The 18,331-nt window shown below is 48.0% G+C and overlaps 1 protein-coding gene across 6 annotated transcripts in view; it reads left to right on the forward strand.

Moving 5' to 3' along the window:
- The first annotated feature begins 1,881 nt into the window (after positions 1 to 1,881).
- ARHGEF9 (Cdc42 guanine nucleotide exchange factor 9) overlaps positions 1,882 to 18,331 on the forward strand; it is a 187,361-nt gene continuing 170,911 nt past the window's right edge. For 2 of the 6 annotated variants that reach the window (XM_064670188.1, XM_064670189.1), the window contains exons 1-3: positions 1,885 to 4,239; positions 11,159 to 11,306; positions 13,750 to 13,859. In XM_064670188.1, the coding sequence (XP_064526258.1) occupies positions 1,924 to 4,239; positions 11,159 to 11,306; positions 13,750 to 13,859 (2,574 nt within the window). In that variant the 5' untranslated portion in view covers positions 1,885 to 1,923. Of the gene's footprint in view, positions 4,240 to 11,158; positions 11,307 to 13,749; positions 13,860 to 18,331 lie in introns of all 6 variants that reach the window. The other 4 variants (XM_064670187.1, XM_064670190.1, XM_064670185.1 and 1 more) reach the window with 4 other exon arrangements.

An 18,331-nucleotide genomic window follows, 5' to 3' on the forward strand; every position in this document is an offset into this window, starting at 1 on the left:
GTGGAGGTCTCACAGAAGCAAGTTCTCCTGATAGGAACTGTGGCCTGTGGAGGTCCCACAGGAGCAGGTTCTCCTGACAGGAACTGTGCCCTGTGGAGGCTCTGCAGGAGGAGGAGAGAGAAAACGTGTAATGCCCTGACTGTCTCTCTCCCAATTCCCGATCCCCCTGCACCCCTGGAGGGGAGGTAGGTCCATCAGGAGTGAAGGTGGGAAGTTGAGCCCTGGAAAAAAAGGGGTGAGTGAGGGTAAGGGGTTGTGTTAGTTTTGTCTTTGTTTCTCATTATCCAAATCAGTTGTAACTGGTAATAAATCAAACCAGTTTTCTCCAAGTCACAATCTGCTTGCCTCTGACAGTGATTGGTAAGGGAGCACCATATTTTTATATCAGCCCATCAGCTTTTTCATCTTATTTCCCCCCTGTCCTGTGTGGGGAAGGGGAGAGACAGCACAGTGAGTGGACATCTGGCAGCTGGCCATGGTCAGCCCACCACAGCAGCAAACATTCATTTCTGCTACCCTAAGTACTATTGGTGCCAGAAATGCTTGGCACAACCCCTGCGGTGTGGCTCGTGGAAAGCCAGATGACTGTTGTTCATAAAAATCTGGGATAGAAGTTGTTTCTCTTAAGGTTTCTGACCTCCCTTGGCTGTGCTCTGGTTCTGTGGTGTCTCTGCCATCCGTGGGTGTAAGACAGATGTGGTGGCAAGGTAGAAGCAACTACATTTGACTGAGTGCAAGGGTGAGCCTTTCCTTGGCCAAGAGGTGTCCAGGGCAACAGGTGCTGCATTAATAACCTTTGTGTTAACAGATATAGTAACTTTAATTTTTTTTTTTTATAGATATGGGAACCATGAACAGTGCTGATGTGGGTGTTGCTCTCCCTCTGCTCACTGGAAAAGAGGTTTTCCATTGTCAAACCTGAGTCTCTGGGGCTGTACCCCTTATTGTTGCTTCTTTTGCTTCCTTCTTCCTCCTGAGAGAAAGGTTGGGAATTGAGAGGATTTAATCCCAGTTAGTGCCTGGCATGTTGCAAAGGTAGACAGCAAATGCAGGACCAGACTCAGGACCTGGGAAGTTGTAGCAGTGAGACAGGGCAGAGGTATTTTCAGGGGAAGGGAAGCTTTTAAGAGTGGGAGTTCAGATGTTTTCCCACAGAGGTTTTGGAGTGGTTTCCATTGCTGTTCTATGTGGGGTATCTGTATTTTTGATCCTGTTCCCTGGAGCTCACTGGAGGGGATCACATGTGTTTTGTGCAGTGTTGAGCGGTGGCCAAGCAGCTTTCATTCAGTGGTCCAGTTCCAGCAAGGGATTCCTGTGCTGGTGCCATCACTAAAGTAGGAAAAATCTGGCTTGGATATTCCATGAGATTTCTGATGTTGTAGTATTTCAGAATTGCATTGCTTCCAGGAAAAGGCTCGTCGTGACTTTGAATGCCTCCCTGAAGAGACTGAACTCATTGGGAGTGCGTTGCCAATTCCTGGCAGACAGGGCTGGTGAAGATGACAGTGACATGTGCAGGGACACTTCACTGGAATTTCCTCTTTCCCTCTCCACCGTGTACTCTGATGTATTTGGAGTCCCAGAGACTTGCAAAACGAAGACGTGATTCATGGTATTCTGCACATACTTTGTGGTAACTTTATTAATGCAGGAAGTTTATTTGTGGTCACTAAACCTTCAGTCATTTAAATCAGATTTAATCGTGGTTTGGGAGCAAAATTTCAGCCTTCCTGGAATCAATGGCAAAACCACTGTGGCCACTGGTATGAGATTTGACTTGTGGTGCTTTAACAAATGTGCCTCCTAAAAAAGCTTTCTGCTCCTAATTGCGTTCCTTTATTCTTTTTTCCCTCAGTCTTGTGAAGAAAACAATCTGAAGACAATGCATCCGTGACCCCTGATCCCAGTTTGCGAGTCAGGGCGATGGAAGTTGTAGAGCATACTCCTCTCGTGACAGTTCCCAATGGATATGCAAACAGGACTTTCCAAGCGAACATGGAGGAAGGGAGCACTGATGCGCTGGAGGTCTGCGGTGCTGAGCACTGCGCCTCCAGCGACGCAATTCCGAGTGAGCGGGAGGAAGCACCCAGGTATAAGAAGACAACCAAGGGCAACCGGATCTGGAATTTCGTCAGACGAAGGAAAGGACTCTCCACGAGTAAAGACAGACCTCAGTCCATGATCCTGCTGGGAGTTACCTCTGAGGTCTCGGAATTGAAAAAGCCATCCTTCATGGAGAGGGTACGGTCGTCGAAAAAGGGAAGATCCTCCAGGACACCCAAGAATGTGGATTTGAGAGCATCCAGAGTGCAGGTGGCATATGACCCCGAGGAGGAGCCTCCTGCCAGCGGGCAGAGAGCTGTCTACAGGGTGAAGAAGCTGGGGGACGGTCGGAGGCCCTCCCGCCACTCGTACGCGGGGTACATTGAGGATTTCGATTCCTCTTTTGAAGACATAGAGCTGAACATCAGCATTCCTGAACTTGATGCCACTGAAAGTAAATGTCTCAGGGATATTAGTGTCAGATTACACAGTGAGGATAATGATGGTAACTGCCACAGAATACCAGCCAGAAAGAGCGAGTCTTTGAATTTTGAAAACCTTAAGAGTCCTGCAGTTGCAGAAGGGGACAATCAAAAGAGGTGTGCTGTGCTCCCACAGGAGAGCCGGAGAGGAAGGAGCTCTGATGTCTGGAGCTATCTGAAAGGAATTTCATTAACTAGCAAAGATAATTCAAAGCTTCCAGATCAAAGGGCTGAAACCAATTTCCAGAACTTAGAAAATACAACTGATCATTCCTCTTCTTATTTTGACTTTGATACGAGATGTGAGGAGAATCCCAGACAGCGGAAAAAATCCAACGGTGCCGCCAAGGCCACTCACTTTGGGGGGGTTGTGAGGTTCCTGACCAGCGTGGCCGAGGCAGCTCGGAGGCTGCGAGGCTCCTCAAGGGCGTTTTCCCCAGATGAGAAGAGGCCTCAGCGGAGTTTCCGAGGCTGGAGGCAGGATGTTGCCTCCCACAGAGAGGGCTTGGTTATTGAGAACGAGAGCGCAAAGGCCTTCTGCACGGTGGGAGCGTGTCTGCAGTCCCCAGATTCAGGCACGTGGGAGAACCTGAGCTTTGAGAGTTTGGTGGGGAAGGAGCCCGTGCAGCATTGCAGAACCACGGAAGGGTCCAAAGAGGTTGGTTCCTCTGCCCTGGGCAGCGGGAATGACAGGGTTAATGGAACATCACTTTTTCCTTTTGGGCCAGAACCATCCATCTCCCACCTGCCAGAGCTTGCAGATGGTTCTTTCACTGAGCTAAATAGCAAAGACCCCTCTGAGGATCTGATTGAACTTCCCCAGATGACTCTGACTGACACAATTCAGAACTTGGGCAGTACTTCAGAAAAGACACAGGTCATGGGCAGGGACCTGCCACCTTCTCATGATCTTCCTATGAATAGTCTGGATGCTGTGGACCTGGGCCATTCTCCAGCTGCCAGTGGTGACTCTCCTGCAGAAACTGGGGCTCAGATCCACCTTCCACTGGCATTGCTGACTAAACTTGATACTGAAGACGTGTCTTGTGCTCCAGTGGTTGCTAAAGACATGGATCCATCTCCAGCAGTGGCTCAGGAGCTTTCAAAGGCAGAACTGGATATTCAGGACTTGAGAAATCCTGAGCTGCCTTTGCAAGACTTGTCTGGAGGTGAGCTGGGGATTCAGGACTCAGGCAGTACTCCAGAGAAGGCACAGGCTGTGGGCAGGGATGTGCCACCTTCTCAAGATCTTCCTGTGAATAAGCTGGATACTGTGGACTTGGGCCATTCTCCAGCTGCCAATGGCAACTTCTCTGTAGTGACTGAGACTTTAATCCACCTTCCAGAGACAACCCCAGCTGAGGAGATTGAAGATACTGTCAGTGCTCTGGAGAAGAGTCAGGTCATGGGCAGGGACCTGCTGCCTTCTCAAGATCTTCCTGTGAATATCCTGGATGCTGCAGACCTGGGCTGTTCTGCAGTTGCTGACGTTGACTTCTCTGTAGTGACTTTCTTGAAGTGTTCAACAGTGAAAAGGCAGGTTTTGGAGCAGACTGATGGCTGCTTTAAGAAGCGGGGAATCACTTCATTTGTAGAACAGAACTCTGTGGAGATCACAGAAGGAGTGGAAGAGTTTAACTGCAGCTCAGAGTGCCGGCCTTTCCAAGTGCATGTCTCCAGGATTGTCTCCTCTGGGCGGCTCAAAAATGGAAAGGTAGGAGTAACTTCGAGTAATGTGAGTAACTTTTACTATAATATCTGCAATGAGACCCCACTGTTGTACATCCTAGGAAGCTGGTTTGTATGTGAAAGCATTTTTATACATCCTCATTGGACTTTTCAGTTCAGTAGATCGTTCTGTGAATGGTGGCAGTAGACACCATATCAGTCTGAGTTACCTGGCATATCCCTGAGCTCTTGGTTAAACCTCCAGAGCTGCTTCTCCTGCAGCCCTTTGACCATTTGTGTGTATCAGTGCCTCTAGAAGAGAGTGGAGCAGAAGTTGGTTGTAGGCACTACCTTTAATTTTTTTCCTCTTTACATTTAGTGCATTTGAAGTAGAAGCTCCCGAGAAGAGTGGTTTTGGCAAATGGAGAGTTTTGAAGTGTGCTGTGGACAAACAGCATTCAGCAATTGCACTGTGGCCTCTGTTTTCTTACCTAAAATGACAGTAGAGGTGGTAGGTTTTGGTTTTTACTGAATGATGGTGGTCACAACACAGCGTCCAGAACAGCTGTCAGAGTCCTGGCATGGAGTGCAAGAACAGAAAAATAAAAACACGTCTTGAAGAGCTCACTGAGTCGTTGCTCTACTGAGCTTTGTCCCTGCTCCAAACATGTCAGAACTTGTGTGGCATCAGTAGTTTGTGCTGAGCCTGTAGTGGAATGCCTTGCTTAGGATCTGGATACATAATATAAGCAAAATAACTTCTTAATGTGACGCTATGCCAAGAGGGGTCTGGTCAGCACTTCCCTTCATCTCTCTGTACACAAAATGATGTTTCCTTTTGGGATTTTAAATACCCAGCCCTGAATGAGAGGTGGGCAGTGGTGGTGGCTCTAATCAGGGCAGGACATTCCTGTTTGGTACAAGCAAGTCTTTCAAAGCCCTTAAAATTGTCAAAACATTTAAGTGGACATTGTATTGTGCAGTAGGTTCCGGGTGTTACAAACCTGTCTTGTCCAGCTTAATGCTAGGAAACCTCAGAAGTCCCGTGGATAAGGGAGGGAGATGTATGGCATGAGAAAAGGCCTCCTGAAGCTGACAGACTATCCCATAACTCTCATCCCATCGCTTTATCACCTGCACAAGTGTATCTGTGCAGCAGAAAGTGTGAGCAGTGACAATCCTATCAGCTGTGCCAGTCTCTGTCACTCTGTGCCAGTTGTGGAATTGTGGAAAAACATGGCAGGACCCAATGTGATCAGCTCAGCTGGTTGCCTGCTGATGAGATGAGGCTGCAATTATGACTTTTTTTTTAAGGTGCCAGGTAGGGAAATTGGGTCAATTTTGTGAAGAAACTTCCTCCTTTCCTTTCAGGCTTGGAGAGACCAGAGATATTCCAGAGGTGATGACACTGTTCCCTGTTGGAAAAGGGGTCACTGAAGCTTCTGAGCCAAGAGGGGAAGTGTTTGAAAATTGACAGCAGATTAGAAAAAAGTCTGAAGTTCTGACTCCCAGCTAAAATGGGCAGGAGCATTGTTAGTTATTCCTGGATTTGTTTTTCTGCTCCGTTTTGTGTAATACAACAAATTACGGACAGCTCACTGTGTAATTCCAGGCACTCCAGAGGTGAGGTGAGTAGTGGTTGCTCACTTCTTGTGGTCTCTGGAAGAAATGTTTTTAGGAGGAACTTGAGAGGGCTGTGGTTTGATATCCCTTCATGGGGACTAAGCAAGATAAGAGAGGCACAAAAGGATTGAGTGGAGCAGAGGAGAACAGTGTCCCCCTTTTCCCAGGGCAGCCACATCTCCACTGGCTGAAGGCAGTGGCTGCATGTGTGATCCCAGGGCAGAATCCCAGCTCAGCTGTGTGAACAGGAGATACTGTAAGTCCCAGCTCAGCTGCTGCAGGTTACAAACATTACCAAGAAGCTTAAATAAGGTGCTTGAGATAACTGGGCAGGAAACCTCCCCTGTGTTCCCGTCGAGTGTGGCGGTAGTAGCGGGACCTCCAGGCTGCCACCGCTTCCTCCCTGAGCAGAAGCAGCTGTAGGGTGGGAGGGAGAGCAGAGAGCCCCCCTCCCGGGTTGTAAACACCTCCTGCATCACAGAGACTCGCCCTGCAGATTTGAAAATGGATTGTCAGCAGCAGCAAACCCAGAGAAGTCAAAGTGAGGCTCATGGAAGGATGCCCTGGGATGGGAACAGACCTGGAAAGTCCTCCAGCAGCTCCAGTAACAACTGACCTGAGATCCCCCAGGGATTTGTTTGCCTATCTCTCATCAGGGAGCGGCACTCGGAAATGTTTGACCAAAAATAAATATGGAAGAGGAGGAACTTCAGCCTGAATGTGACAGTGGCAGCAAACTCCAGCCTCTTATTGTTTTAGGGCTAAATTCAGCTCTTTGCTGGCACCTGTTCCCCAGGACAGTTGTTGGCCCTGCCACCTCCAGGCTGCTGTGATTAACTGAAGGCTTTGTATTTCAAGGGAAATGCTCAACCTCAAGCAGGGAGAAGATGCTGCCGGGCCAGGGTGGCTTGGCTTGGCTTGGCTTGGCTTGGCCAGCTGCTGTAGGCAAGTCCCCCAGCAGTTTTACAGTTTGTGAGCAGTGTAGGGAAGAAAGTATTTTCCAAACAACTTCCACATTGTCCCACAGAAAGCACAAAAGTACTGGTTCCCACTGAGGCTCGTGCCCAAATCCGTGAGGATTTGGTGTGAGAGGCTGAGGCTGGTGTAGTACCAGGGATGCTGGAGTGGCATTTGGGGGACATGCAGGTTGGTTCTGGCAGTAAGTAAATCTGTTTAACTGTACTCTCCTGCAATTAATGCTCCTGTTTCTTGCTTTCCTGGCCTTGCCTTTTAAAATTGTAATGTCTTTGGGCAGGAGCTGACCGATTTTATGAGCAAGTAACAGCTCAACAGGATTTGATCTTAGTGCTGTAAAGGAAATAGCATTGCAACAGCATTTAATAAGAGCAGCTGTAGAAAGGTAGAACCCACTTACTTCTTAAACTGTCCCCCTGACAGTTGCTTTCAGACACCATCCCAAGTTCTCCTGTGCTCTGGAAACTTGTGAAACAGTGGGGATAAAATGTTTTGAAGAATTGGAAGAACAATAAAGGTCAAATAGATTCTAATGGGAAATTAATTACTCATTCACACTGCTGCATCTCTGGAATGAAGGTGCCTTCCTTGTTTGGAGAGAGATGAGAAATGGAGTAAAAGATGAGATGGAGGCTTTACTAAGTTTTGGACAGTTGCAAACTCTAGAAATTTCCATTTTCCATGCCTCTACTGAAGGGAATTATCCTCATCCTGCCTCTAAAGCATCCCAGTAGGAAGACTGCTGCTGCAGGGAGTCAGGCATAGCCCCATGAATTGTCTTGGACCACTTGCAGTAGCTTGGGATGACATTGAGGTGTAAGGAAGCTTTGATACGATGTAGATTAGTTTGCAGTTCCAGGTTCACATCAGGGTTTCAAACTATGTGTTGTGTCCTTGGACAAGGTTTGTGGGGGATTTGATACCTCCTTTGGAATGACATGAGGAAAGGTTGCAAGAATATGCATCTGAGATCATATTTTAGGTATCAGTTTAGAGTTTTTAGGGCCCAGAAACAACTGTTAGATTTATTGCTGGCAGAGAGATCGTCCCTGCTCATCCCAGGGCCACCCACTGGGACTGAGCCCCGTGAATCTTTCGGGCTCGTGTCACCCTCGCAGTGACAGAGCAGAGGGCTTTCACCGCAGTCTTTCTGTGCCCTCTGCTGGCTTATTCGTGAAATAAGAGGTGATTTTTATGGAACAGCAGACCTTCCCTTTTTCCATAGGATTTTGGATTTTATCTCCAGAAAGTTTGCAGCCTGCTGCTTGCTTCTGGCTGTTGTGGCTGCACACAGACACCAGTTGTGTTTGTGGGGCCGTTCTCCGGGGCAATTAGGATTGCCAGAAGTGCGACAATGACATTTCTACAGGCTTGCCAACCTGGGCAGGCGGTGTGTGAACCATGGGATGAGGTGCCAGGCCAGTGGGATGCCCAGGTTTTCCAGGCAGTTTGGTTTCAGGGCTCTGTGAGGGGCAGTGTTATCAAACTCACTCCTCAGCATCATGGCAGATGTTTCTCTTGAGCAGCTGTTGAGTTTTTGCCTCTCAGGAGCCAACCTGTCCCAGTGCTCCCTGCTGTGGAGTGTGATGGTGCTCTGAGTGGCCCAGAGGGCTGGGGCAGGGTTGGTGCTTTCAGGGCATTAATAGGTTTGGTGGTTCCTGCGCTGTGTGCTTTGTGTGGGAAAATGGAAGCCTCTCCCTGTGTGGTGGGTCCGACTGGAAGCACAGGATTACTGATTTGCCTGAGTGTGCACATGCCAGAGGATGGGTTTGCAGATCTGCTGTCTGATAGCTGGGGCATATCTCAGATCCTCCCACAGGTTTGGGGTTTTGCTTTAGTGCAGCTGCAAGTGTCTTTTCATAAGAGGAAGATACAGCAACTTTTTTTTCTGTGTTTGATGAGAAATTGCAGGTGATGCCCAGCAAGTTCATAGTGACCTTTAGCTTGAGATTGTTTTATTGTCTCTCTGCTGCAGAACATGTTGGGAGCAGCTGCAGAGATGGGATTGCTGAGTCAATTTATTCCTTCCCTCCCACTCTTGAATGGCACTGACCAGGAAATGGTGTCTCAGAGCTCTCTTCATCTCCTGGTTATTCAGTTCCTCATCTGCTGCTTACAAAAGACTTTATAGTCCTTCCAAATTAAGAAAGCGCTTTACTTTCCAAATCCTGCTGTTGCCAAAAGAGCGCTGTATTCCTGTCTGCAGCGAGGTGCAATTTACTTGCAGAATGAAGATTTGGGGTATTTATGGCTTTTAATATGGTTATGTCTGACAATCATCTTATTTTTAGAGAAGACAAAATCTCTAAAGCCTATCTTTAAGCTGTTCAGATTTTTGTATTCGTAATAACCATGAGGTGCTAGGAAAATCTTGAATTAAAGCCTATATTTAGTGCTATCTATAGTGGGGCAGAGGTTTTTTTTGGGAAACATATTTTTAGCATTGTCAGGGAAAGGTAGGTTGAGTGTGCAAAGCTGATAGGCTTTGCATGTATATATAACCAGCCACAGAACACATGGATAATTGAGATTTCCACATGTTTTACTTGTTGTGTCTCATTCCCCGGCTCAAAAGTTACAACAGGCCACCTCTGTGGTGCCATCAGAGTAGTGATAGGAATGGGAACCTCTGGGTCTGTGTGCTAAAGGGGCTGTGTGTGCAAAACTTCCCTGGATGGAAGGTTTTCTTTGGCTTTTACCTCCTCCCAGCTGTTGCCCAGCCCAGAGGAGTGTCCAGGGTCACTGGATACAGTGCTGGGAGCAGGCAATGGGAGATGGAGCCTTAATTCATCCACAGCTTCCCACTGTGCCTTTGGGGTAATTACAGCCTGTCTACTTTAAATGAGTGAAAACGGGCTTCTGGAGTCCTTAGACAGATCCACCAAACCATCCCAGGCACCCAGCTATTAGCAGGGCCCTGGAAGTGTGACAGATGTATCTCTGATTGGGGGCAGAAGCCTCCCAGAAGGAAACACCTCCTGTCTGCTTCTCCTGACCTTTGTCAAATGATTTTTCTTCTGATTTCTTGACTCTAAGATTATACACAAGACTTCCATGGTGTCACATGTCATAGAGAATAAAATGAAAAATAGGAGTTTGAATTGTGATGTTTTTACAAAGGACATTTCATTCTGCAAAATGTCACAGCACAGTTGTCTTTTTCAGGAACTTTTCCTCCTGGAATAGAAAAATAAAAGTTGGAGTGAGGAAACCTCCAACATTTTTCTCCACTTAGCTCTATATGCTAATTCTTTGGGTTACCAACTGTTAAGGTGTAACTGGGGTATTGGACTGCTATATGGGTGCTTCCATCAACTGGAACTATTTTATTCATGCAAGTAATATTTGATAGACCAGTAACATGTCTTGTTAGCTGATGTCATCAGTCAGCTCCAGAGAAACTGCTGTGATAATTCCTGCTTTCCTCTGTGAATCTTTTAGGAAAAATGGTCTAGTTTTGCTAAAAATGTACCTGAGTGTTTTCAGAGAAGGAGGTCCCAGTTTTCTTATAAGTGCTGTGGTTTGCCCCATCCTTGCTTTTGGACCATCTGAAACGTGGCAAGGGCTGTAAGATGTGTTCTCCCAGGAGATAAGGCACACTGTAATAACTGAAAAAAAGGACAAAACCAATTGCTGTAGTGGCTGCTACAAACATTAGAGAGAAAATGGTGTTAGAGGCGTGTGTTGTTGATGGCCCCTGTAATGGATGGTCAGAGGAACCTGCAGAGATTCCCCTCATGGGCCTGCCCCTGACCTGTAAGTGACTCACCAGCTTTACCTGGGACCTGCCTGATGATCTGAAGTCTGGCTGACCCTGTCCACCATCTCCAGGCCTGGCCTGGTCCTTTGCTCTGATGGGGCTGGGGGGTGAGGCCCCATCCTGCCAACCAGTCCTTGGCTGCTGTTTGCTGTCCCTTAGCAAGCAGCCAGCCCTCGTTGCACATTGTGAAGCCAACCCCAGATGTTTTAGCTAGTCCTGTGTCCTCAGCACCAGCTAATTCCCTCCTGCGTGCGCTCCTGCTGGTAGCTGGGAACGTGAGAGTAGCCTAAACGCTGTGCTGGAAGCAGATATCTCCATCAGTGTTACTCCCAGAAGTGCCTTGGTCGCTCAATGCCACTGGGAGTTGTTGGACTCAAATACTGCTGTGTTCCAGGGACAAGCCCCCTGCAATGGAGGCACTGGGGGCTCCAGCAGCAGAGCCAGCAGGTCTCTATCTCGCAGTCAGACATGCAGAGGGGGCAGATTGCAGCGGGCAGTCCGAGGTGTGCTCTGTCCTGGAAATTCTGTTATTGTTATATGTTCTGTGATTGCTTTGCCTGAAGTTTGACTCACTGGCAAAATTCTTCTCTGACCCTTCTCTTGGCAGCCAGTGTCCCATCCTCCTCAGCCGTCCCCACAAGCGCCACCCTTTAAGGTCCTGGTGGAGAGGTGCCGCTCGGAGCCGCTGTCGCAGAGCACCCCGCAGGGGCTGGACCAGCTGGGCGGGCGCATGCAGCACCTGCTGCGGCGGCGTGGTGAGTAGCTTTGCATCTTCCTCCCCCGGCTGTCTCGGTGCCACCCCTCCTGCAGAGCCAGCCAAGGGCGGGATAGGTGCACAAGTGAGGAATGTGGCTTGTTACACCCCTGGCACCAGGTGAGGGAGCTCCCATAGCCCCATGCTGAGGAGTTGCTTGTTGGCTAATAAGGTCTCTTTGTGTATAGTGTGTTTAGGAAATAAGGCTGCTTTTTCTCTTTAGTGTGTCTGAACACAGTCCCTGTAATTTGGTTATGAGAAGATGAACAGGTAGGCACATAAGGTGTAAGAGGTGCTCAGCAGCTTCCGTGTGAGTTTACATTTGGTAGTTTTCTCTGTCCTCTTAGAATCCTCTGCTGTGAGTACTCATCGTTTGGAGGTGGTGAGTGGTGATGGATGCTGAGATCACAACTCAAGTCTCGTGTTTGTTTGGAAAGACAAGAAGAAGTGAGGAGTTGTTTTTCCTCTTGTGCTTGGGTAGTTTTCTTCATCAAGAAGGGAATCTCATGAGCCAAAGACTGGGGTGAGCTGTCCTGCATTTGTCCTGCTCACGATGCTAGAGAGAGCACCACGGAATGTATTTGCTGGCAGGGTCTTGTGTTGGCAGGTAAATTGGCTGATGGTTGAATAGATGACATCATTTTTGAACCTCCTAATTAAAAAGATTGATAATTAGAGTAAGGAGATGATTTCCTGAAGGGATACTGCTGGCATGAAGAATCCTGTGATTTAGCAATGGGCAAGCACGGGAGTGCTGCCAGACTGTGCTGGCATCACTCAGGAGCACGCCGGGGATCCGAGCAGTTGATGGATGGTGGCAGCACATCAGAGTTGAGAACAACTAGGAAGGACAAGGCAAATTGGCTGCCTCTTCTGTGAACTGCTGGCTCTGCTTTCGGGGTGCACACGTTGCTGGCACATGGGGAGTCACCCACGTCTCAGCGGGAGCATTCCCAGGTTCGCTGCTGCTCCCGGGTGCTACTCCATGGCCTGTGGGCGCTGGAGCCGGGAGCAGCCTCCTGCTATAATTGGCATCGTGCTGCAGCCTGGCTCTCCCTGAGCCTCCAAAGTGAAGTGTGTATTGCTAAAAATAGCAGCAGGCTGCCTGCATCAGCATTCAGGAAATAGGTCTCAGTGCAATCTCTCTCCCAGCAACGCTGGAAGAAAATCAGGATTGCTGCCCACCCAGCCTGCAGCAGGGCCCCTGCTCCGCTGCTCTCAGTCCTGGGCAAAGCAGGGCCCTAACCTGTTTGGTTTGGGGGTCTCCACTCTTCCAAAGCCTGGGACCATTTGTGCTGGTTTCAAACCCCTCATGACTGACAGTCTGAAAGCTCTGGCTGGGTTAGAGGCACATGAGGAAATAGAAATTCAGCACTGTGCATCTTTTAGGGAAGAATTCCAGAATGTGGCTGTTTTCTGTAGATGCCATTCTCCATGAGAGGGATGACAAGGCTCCAGGGGTTGGGAACAGCCATGGGGGTGTGGTTACACATCCATGTGCCCTGCCTGGCCCACACGTACCTGTGATGGCAGCTGCTGGGGGACATGTGCGGTGCCCAACCCTGTTTCCTTCCTCCTAGAGCCTGTTCCTCCAGGCCAGATGGAACCCTGATGGAAAAAGGGATTAAAATCGCTTGCTAATTGTGGGAGGGAATGACTCTAGTCTCACACAGAATGGCAGCCTCACCTCAAAAAGAGAGTGGGATAGGATGGGGAGATGAAAATTTAGGTTGATTGGAAAAGTAGAGCTCATTTGCCTCTCCTTTGCAAGCTGCTTTGTGCCTGGGTATGTGCCATCTGCAGGGCCAGGCTGAGGTTTGGTGTAAGTGGTATTGCTTGCTTAAAGCTAGAGCAGAACTGCATCTGTGAGGGACTGGCCTGAAACTCTTGGGGTGAGAACTAGCCCAGTTTCCTTAAAAAAATCAAGGTTTTTTTGCCTTTTCCATTTCTGTTTTCTGTAAATTCAAGGAGCTGTTTCTTCTCCAAGGCCTGGCATCATACAGCCCACAGTGACTGTCCATTTGGGAATTCTGCAGGTCCTGCTACAGTGGTGCTGGTGTCAGTGATGGCCAGGGAGCTGTTGCCCTGTGTGTGCAGATGGGGGTCTCCTGCTTCCTGGAGCTCCTGGGGGAGCATCCTGGCTCCACACCCAGCCTGTCTGACCCCACCTCTGGATGTGGCTCCAGGCTCTGCTCTCTTGTGCCTGTGCTTTGTAGTATCCAAGCTGCACTATTTCTCTTGTATCCCAAGAGCACTAAATAAAGCACCTAAATATACCCTCTGCTCTCTTTTTATAAAGAAGAGGTTGAATGAGTCTCTTGCAAACAATTTTGTTTCTTTCATTTAAAAGAACAGCCTCCGCCCCCAGCCTGAGCTAAAGCACAGCGTTTATCTTTTGTCATTCCCTTTTTTTTTCCCCCTTCCTGTGGATTTTCTCCTGGCAGCTGAGAACGAACAGGCTTCAAAGACTCTGAAGGTGCGCGGGAACTGCAGGAACGGTGGCCGTCGGTGGAACCTCTTCAAGCCTGGAGCTGAGAAGCTGCAGATCAGTAGGGTAAGGTGCAGTGTGGAACGTGCCTATGCCTGTCTCAGGGGTGGGATTTACCTGCTATGTGTTCAGCCTGGCAAACTAACAATCTGCTTTGCTAACAGCTCCCTCAGGCCGTGGTTCCTCCAGCCATACACGGGGATTTTTTTGTTATTAGAGTAATTTGGTGGCAATAAAAGAACAGGTGCTTTCCCCTGAATTAGCTTTCCTTCAGTGTATATTGGAAGCTTTCTGGTCTGATGGAGGCACTGAGCCTCCACTTCCTGTGGCTGAATGTCCCTTGCAGGTGATGTTCCACATCACCTTTAGGTCTGCTCCATGGTTTTGATGGATTTATTTTTGCCCTTCCTTTTTTAGTCATGTGTCCTTTGAGTTTGGTACTGCCCCCAGCACCATCTCAGTGATAAATTCATGTCATTGATTCTTTCCCAAAGTGTTTTGCAAATAGAGGCACAATCCACCTTGTTCTTCTTCTGTGAATGATGCTTCTAGCAGGGGAAGTAAAAGCTGTCGTGGGCCTGGGGATGTTCACGTCTTTCTCTGGGAAAAATTCAGAAAATATGGCAACAATTGTATAATTTGTCTGATATGTTGCCTTGCTTGGGTGGGGCTTGGGTTTTTTTTGCTGTGCCATGAATTTGAGGTCTGGAGACCTTGGCTATTCCATGGTCTTGTTTTGGATTTGTAGTATTTGTGAGTCTGGTTTCACTGGTACCCAACATATCGCACTCTGGGTTGTCCAAAACCCAACAGATTTTCTAGCTTGCAATGTGGTGCAAGGAGAGTTTTCTAATGAGTATGGCAGAAGAATTTTGGCCCTTGTTGTTCCTCTAGGACAGACAAACACAGGATGATCTGGGAGCCAGGAATTTCCCTGCTGGAATCGAGAGGGGGGGACTGACCTGTGGTTGTGTCTCTGTGGCTCTTTCCCGCCCCACTACTGTCCTTCCCTACCAGACCTTTATTGTATTCATTTTCCCTTTGATATCTGATGAACTGCCTTTCTGAAGTGTGATTTCCAGGGAGGACCTGGCCTCTATGCCTGTTTTTCCATCACACAAGCAGTAAGTTGGCAGTAAATGAGACTGACTTCTCCATCCTTGGGTTGGGTGTTGGATTCCAGGGAACACATGCAGGGATGGACCGCTGGTTTTTCGGTCACTTGTGCCTTTCTGGGATGCCATCTTGCATCACTGCTGTTTTCTTTCCTGATTTTTTTGTGGGCTGAGATAAAAGCCAGAGGGATAGATAAGACAGGGAGTTCAGCCATTCCTTTTCTCTCCCTTCCCTTTGGGTCTTACCTTGCTTCCCAGACATGAACTGCTTCTTTCAACTCAGGAACGCTGTTTTGGTTTTAGACAAGCTGAACATCCAAAGCTTGGATCATCTAAGTTCCTGGAAGATAGATTCAGATCCAATAAAGCTGTTTGTCCTTGGGGCCACGACAGAGGCAGGTGACTGCAGAGCAGTACAGCAGGTGAAGTATCCTGTTGTACAGCGTGCAGGTCTGACCTTGGAATGTCATCAGGTCTGCTATTCATTAACTGTTTCCATGTTCAGAATCTGGTACTGACCAGTGCATGGATATATTTGATCACTTTATTAATCTCTGAAGAGGAGCCTTTGCAGCTTTCATAGCTGTCCTTGAGGCCCTCCTGGAAGCCAAGGTGCTGTTCTGTTTTGACACAGAATTGCTCCTGAATGGTCCACATCCTGAGCTGTTTCTGGTTGCATACAGAGCCTGATATGAGAGACCCTTAGAGAGCCAGTGGAAAACCTTTGCAAACCAAAAGCCCTGCTGAAGTTTGGGAAGGGTTAGCTAAGAAACTCTGCTTCTCCAGTGGTGGTATCTAGGGATGATGTGGAGCTGGAAAGGGACATGAGCTTCTCACGAGTACAGAGATCTGTGGGTGGTGTTTGGCTCAGACATGGCCATGCCAAAGATCTGTGCACCCCTGGGGCAGAGAACTGGGCTTGGGGAGACTTGTTCAGAGCTACCATTAGACAGCTTGTTGCTCCGCCTGAATTATGGCAAACAGGCAGGTGTGAAACCTCTGCTGGGGTTTATAAATCAGGGGTACTGTGCCAGTGCTGCAAGAGCAGGATCTCTAAATGTGGCTCACAACAGCAGTGCTGGAAAACTCATCTGTTGCCTCTGCCCCAAGCTCAATGAAGATCTGCAGGTCTGTAAATCATCTCTTTGCCAGAAAGAAATTTGTACTCTGGCAAGATTTATAAATTTGAGGTAAGACTTGTGGGCTTGGCTGTGTTGCTTGTCAGATGCCTTCACTGACAGCTGACACCGGTCAGGTGACAGAGCTAGTGCAGAAAGTGATTTATACTTCCAAAGCAGAGGCCAGGCTTCTGCAGAAACTGTGCCTGATTTCCTTCTTGGATGGGAGTGTGTGAGCTGGGGAGAGAGTAGGAGGAGACTGGCAAAGCATCAGATTTGTCTTAGGGGCACCAGGGCCATCCTGGCCCTTGGAGGGGTGAGGGTGGTTGTGCAAGAAGAGCACTGGTACATTGATATCACTGCATGGCCTTCAAAACTCCGAAGCTGTTGATGAGCAGCTGCTTTGTGAACCCTCAGAGGCTGCTTGTTCTTTGCTCTGCACAGTGTGCAGATTTTGGCAAGAACATACCCCTCTTCTTTCTTTTTTATTTCTTTTTTTTTTTTTTTTTAATTGTGGAGTTGTATGTGTGAGTTAGAAATGGCATCTCTTAACTACCTGCTAACCTGGAAGTCTGGGCTGAGGGGCTGATCCTAAGCCCAAGGAGGAATCCCCTTGTCAAGACCACCCTTTATTGTTTGTCACATCTGTTATCAGCGTTCATCATTTCACAGCTGACTGCATATTAAAAGAGAGCAGGGATGGCAAAATGCAGTTGCAGGAGAGGAGAGAAGGGCAAATGTCTCCATCTGATTTTTATCCTGGGAGTGCATGTGTGCATGCACAAACCTGTGTTTTTTCTTGCTGCTTGTGGCTCTGTTCTCTTAACCAAAGAGTCTGCAAGTCTGGGCACAACCTGGAGAAGTTTTCTGTGGAGTAGGTGTGGTTTATTGTTCCCACTTCGTAGGAGGAATAAGAAAACTGAAGCACTAGAGGGTGGTACATGTAAAGCCATACAATTATTTTTTTATTACTCTCCTGATTTAAAAAAGCAGGTAAAAAGTAAAGAGGGTCAAACTGACATGACTTCTGAAAGCTTTCAGTATTTTATTTTCTTTCCAGAGTACACTTTTCAGCCTGGATAAAACTCCACGTTGAAATGGTTTATGTGCAGAGCATTTTGGTTTAGCACTTAGGTCACTCAGAGCCTTTGCTTTTATGGGAGCCGAAGGTGTCTCAGCTCTCTCCGCAGGCAGACACTACTCCAGGTGGGGGATGGTACTCCAGGAGACTCAGCCCTTCCTAAAATGGGAACCATCCTCTCAATGTGTGGAGGTGTGTATTGGTTCTCACTCTGTGATGAGAGATTTAATTTTCAACCTTTAAGTTCCCAAAGATGACTGCAGCCATTCCTGTTCTCTGCTCCTTTCCTCCCTTCCTGCCCTGCGTGCTCTTGTACAAGGGACTAAAGCCCAAACTTATATGCTGGAGGAAGCCACTGTTAATTAGCTAGAATGGAAACTTTGCATGAGAGCCAGCTTCTTTGACATCCCCTATACTAATAATAGGCAGGCCTGCTGTGCAGAGGTGTTGAATATTCACTAAACCCACCCCCCAGCCTGTCCTTTCTCCTCTGGAAGTCAGGAACTGTTTCCAGAGGCTGGTAGGGGGTTGCCATTGCAATGATGGTGGATGTATGTCTGCAGCTCTCCTGAGCTAATTCCCCACCAGCGTGTTTATGAGGAATAGGAAATTCAGACAACGTGCAGCCTCCAGGAGAACAGTGAAGGGGAAGTTGATTTGGGTTCTCTCTTGCTCACATTGTGCTGCAATGAACAGGGAATGCTGCTTGATATTCAGGGCCAGCTCTGCTGCTTGCTATTTTTATCCTCTCACATAATGCTGAGTGGGCATTTTGGGTAGTGGGGTGATTTTTTTTTCCTCTTTGCAATGTGTCCTGCATCGTGTTTCTCTTGCCTTGTACTTGGGGAGGAAGGGGATGTGCTGGGGCTCATGGACTGCAGCATGCTGGTACGTGAGTGGGATGTAATCACAGGCATTTTGGAGTCCTCCTGTCCCTGTGAATAGGCTGAGAGAAAAGCACAGTCCCATGGCTTTCCTGGTGCTAATTAGTTTAAATATCAGTGTGCTGCTACGAGAGGTTTATATGCATGTATGGAGGGCTGCCAGGAAAACACACACTCTTTGAATCTCTCTTCCCTCATCTTAAACATTGAGTGCTTCTGCTAGCAGGGTATGTCTGAGCTGTGTATTTTGGGCAGAGTTGTTTTATATCTTTATAAACTTATTACGTTACTCTACTTAGCAGTGCTCTGAAATCTTTAAGTAGTTTTTTTCCTCCTTGAA

This window comes from Pseudopipra pipra, chromosome 13, assembly GCF_036250125.1.
Source record: "Pseudopipra pipra isolate bDixPip1 chromosome 13, bDixPip1.hap1, whole genome shotgun sequence".
Classification (NCBI taxonomy): Eukaryota; Metazoa; Chordata; class Aves; order Passeriformes; family Pipridae; genus Pseudopipra; species Pseudopipra pipra.